Source organism: Eurypyga helias, unplaced genomic scaffold (assembly GCF_000690775.1).
Source record: "Eurypyga helias isolate BGI_N326 unplaced genomic scaffold, ASM69077v1 scaffold51602, whole genome shotgun sequence".
NCBI classification, from domain to species: Eukaryota; Metazoa; Chordata; class Aves; order Eurypygiformes; family Eurypygidae; genus Eurypyga; species Eurypyga helias.
In genome coordinates, this window is record NW_010238919.1 from 3,718 (window position 1) to 7,411 (window position 3,694).

General features: G+C 38.2%; 1 protein-coding gene across 1 annotated transcript in view; it reads left to right on the plus strand.

Annotated features, from left to right (window-relative positions):
- The window catches only part of ARSK (arylsulfatase family, member K), a gene marked incomplete at both ends in the record, with an annotated part of 5,229 nt that extends 2,277 nt beyond the window's left edge, over positions 1-2,952 (plus strand). The window contains 2 exons of the mRNA XM_010147971.1: positions 1,102-1,273; positions 2,728-2,952. Of these exons, the coding sequence (XP_010146273.1) occupies positions 1,102-1,273; positions 2,728-2,952 (397 nt within the window). The remainder of the gene's footprint in view (positions 1-1,101; positions 1,274-2,727) is intronic.
- Between the last annotated feature and the right edge of the window lie 742 nt (positions 2,953-3,694).

The window sequence follows — 3,694 nt, forward strand, 5'->3', positions numbered from 1 at the left end:
TTGCTCTACCAATAAACAGGGATGTTAATGCTTCAAGGGACCGATTGCTTTTGTGCTGCGTGGAGCCCCTTGGATAGTAAATGCCTCAGTTATTTTACCAGGAACTAGTGCTGCCCAGTTTTAGGCCCAGCCCAGGAGTGGAGCTGTGGCCGCAGCCCTGGGAACATGCTGCACAGGCACCAGAGTTGCTGTGCCATAATCTAGGCCTCAGCTCTGTTTGTTCAAGGAGATTTTAAAGAGGTACATGAGAACAATAGGTGTGGGTTTATTATTTAATAAACTAAAGTTTTCCATACTGAGATTACATCTTCTCTGCTTTGTGGTAATTTGTCCTTTTAGTCTACAATATAGAATTAACTTTCTTAAATTCTGCGCTTAAGCGAATGCTGATGAGTGACAGTGTAGGCTAAATGTGTATGTCAAACTTTGAGGCTCTAAAGCTGGTACTGCAGCACACAATATCTGTGAGCACACCAGTTTGAGTATACAAGTAGAGCATTTGTAATTGATTGGCTCCTACTTTTTGGTTTCAAACTGATCTTTGTAACTAAATAGATTGACATCTGTAGCAATACTAGAAAACTGGACTGATGTAGTGAATTTTTTTTATCAAGATGTCAAGATTTGTCATCTGGTGTCCTGGAGACCTTACCAGACTAAGTAAATTCCTGTGTTGCTCTGTAGGATAGCGTAACACCCTACCTTTTCAATGCACAGGGATTATAGTTACCCTATAGTTAATGAGACATATGCAAATACTTCTGTACTTACTGTAGAGTACAGTTCTAGGAGATTGTTCTGTGGTATCTCTCTTAAAAAATGTATCAGCTGGTAAATCAGGTATTTCTGGCCCCTAGCCTTAGTTTCTAGCTGATTTTTATAGCTCTCTTTTAAAATTACTTGTTACCTGGGGAAGCAGAGAGGAAATGTGGAGGAGGTAACAGCACCATGTAACAGATAAGCAGCTGGTGTTTCCTGGACCACAAATTGAGAACTGTGAATTTATACTAAAAAGTTTAAATTATATCTGTTTTAAAGAAAAATGTTTAATTCAGTTGCTAAGTACTTGCTAAGTTAATGTTAATTTCCTCTTATTTTTAGGTAACTTATGAAGCTATTAAAATTCCCAAGTGGTCTTCTCTTTCAGAGATGCATCCAGTAGACTATTACTCATCTTACACCAAGAATTGCACGGGAGAGTTTACAAAGCAAGAAGTGAGAAATATTAGAGCATTTTATTATGCTATGTGTGCTGAGACAGATGCCATGCTGGGTAGGTAATGCTTCATTATACAGTGGGTTTTCTTGTTCTGAGTTTTTTAAGAAAATGCTGATAGTACTGCTCTTCTGGGGAAAACAAAAACCAACCAAACAAACCCCCAAAAAATGACTCACAGTTCAGATCTGAGAGAAGTCACATAGATGTTGCTTAATTAGTCTATATGATAAATTTAAGGCTACTGCAAGGTGAAGTCAGAGCACTGAAAAGTAATCACAACCACCAGACAGAGGCCCTGTAAAAAGCCCAGTAACTGCAGCAAAATGTTGCTTGGCCCATGTACAAGAGGAGCTAAATATTCTGATTAAGGGGCAGCTGAAATAATGGAAACAATTGTGAAGGGGGCAGGGCAGCAAAGCAAAGCTGGACAGAAGGATAAATTTTAGGGAATAAGCAGTTTCTTTGGAGGCTGATTTCAAGTGCACAGGATGGATCACAGCTATTACACATAGACTAAACAGCAAGGTTACCTTTGAAGTCTCCTTTAGCGGCATATTATTGAAAGTTAAGAGAAAAACAAACAAAAAACTGATTAGGCATTCAGAAATCTTCCTGTTTGCAGTAAGGTCTACATATATAAACATTACAATGCAAACTGGTCCTCATTTACAGCATTTTATTTCTTAATTTGAAAAGTGATATGAAAGAACAAGAATTTCCTTGCATTCTAGTATGAAATTCATTAATAAGTAAGATGATTTTTAGCAACATTAGAATTACTTTATAGTTTAAAAGACACAGAATTTCTCTTCCACATGTTATGAAAGAGAAGAGATGAACAGGAGCCTGACAGCTCTAGAGAGTGAAGGTATTCCAGAGTGTCTGCACTGGGGTTTAATATGGTAACATATTTTAAGTTTTTAACTAGCCTTATTTTAAAGTTTTTAACTTGAAGCAAGAATCATCTTAGTGTTTTAACGTTACAGATGTGTAAGTGCTTTGCTTCGTTACCAACTTTATTGATCTCGGCGCTGTCTTTGCTGCACAAATGTGTGTGCAAGGGGCTCCTGAGGGGATGTAGGCCCAGGAAGGAGAGACTTCCATTGATTATGTATAAGGTGGATACTGTCCAGAGAACTTCACCCTAAATGTAGTGTCAGGGCTTCTGCCCACCTATTCTACTGCTGTTGAAATAGCTATTATTAGTTGCACTAGAAATTAAACAAAAGTGATGACAGCAAAAATCTGTGCTGCATACTTGCCTTTTATATTTTTTATGGAGGTTGTTCAGTGACCTCCACACTTCACTGGGAGCCTGACCCCTGCAACTCACTGATGACTGCACGTTATTCCAGGCTGAACACTCTGAGCTCTGCCTTGTGTGGCAGAAAGAGGTGTTTCCTGTCCTCCATCTAGGATTCCTTGGGGTTTGCTTGGTGCTTTGCAGGTACAGAAGTTGGAAGGAGTATTTAGGAGGTATCCTTTTCAGTATCTTCTTCTTGTTTCAGGAGAGATTATTTCAGCGCTGAGAGATACTGGACTTCTTAAAGAAACAATCATTATATTCACTGCGGATCATGGAGAACTGGCTATGGAACACCGGCAGTTCTATAAAATGAGCATGTATGAAGGAAGTTCCCATGTTCCTCTTCTGGTTATGGGGCCAGGCGTAAAAGAACAGCAGCAAGTACCAAATGTGGTATCTCTTGTGGATATATATCCTACTATGCTTGGTGAGTTAAGTCATTTCAAATGATTTTTTTTTCCCAGTTACGGTTATTATTATGCATTTGTATTATAGTCAAAATTACGTCTCCACTTGGTGAGAGAATGCAGTAATACAACAGGCGATATAAGTGTGAACTGTGGAGCGTTCTTATGGACTTAATATAAAATGCAAAAAAATGATGTAAAAATGAAATAAAGGAGCTGATGATGTTCCTTATTACTGTCATTGACACAATTACAGTGCATTATTGTATATAGGATTATTTGCTATAAAAAAGGTGATAAAAACCAATTGGATGCAGTTTAGGTAATCCTTGCTAGCCTTCATACCTGACAGTTTACTATAGAAATTACCGTGACAATGCATCCAGAGATGAGATTAAACCTAAAGGGATGGCAACTTCATTATCTTGTCAAAGAAATGCCCTTTATGAAGGTTCATTTGGAAGAAATGTGATACAGACTTTGTATAGGAAATGTGCGATTTATCTGGGCAAGCATAGTAAGATTTGATAATTGATATCCATTCCTACCTTCTTGGATATGGAAATATTCATCATGGGGCAGAGAATCAGATAAAAAGGACTGACATCAAATTACTTACACATAGATGGAAATTCCTTTTAAGAGTGAATTTTTGAACAGTTACTTCTGATAAAGCATGCAGGACAGGAATGTCATTGGAACTAAACATGAGGGGAGGTCACCATTCTAGGCTTTAGTCACAGAGTGGTAGGGCTTGGAAGG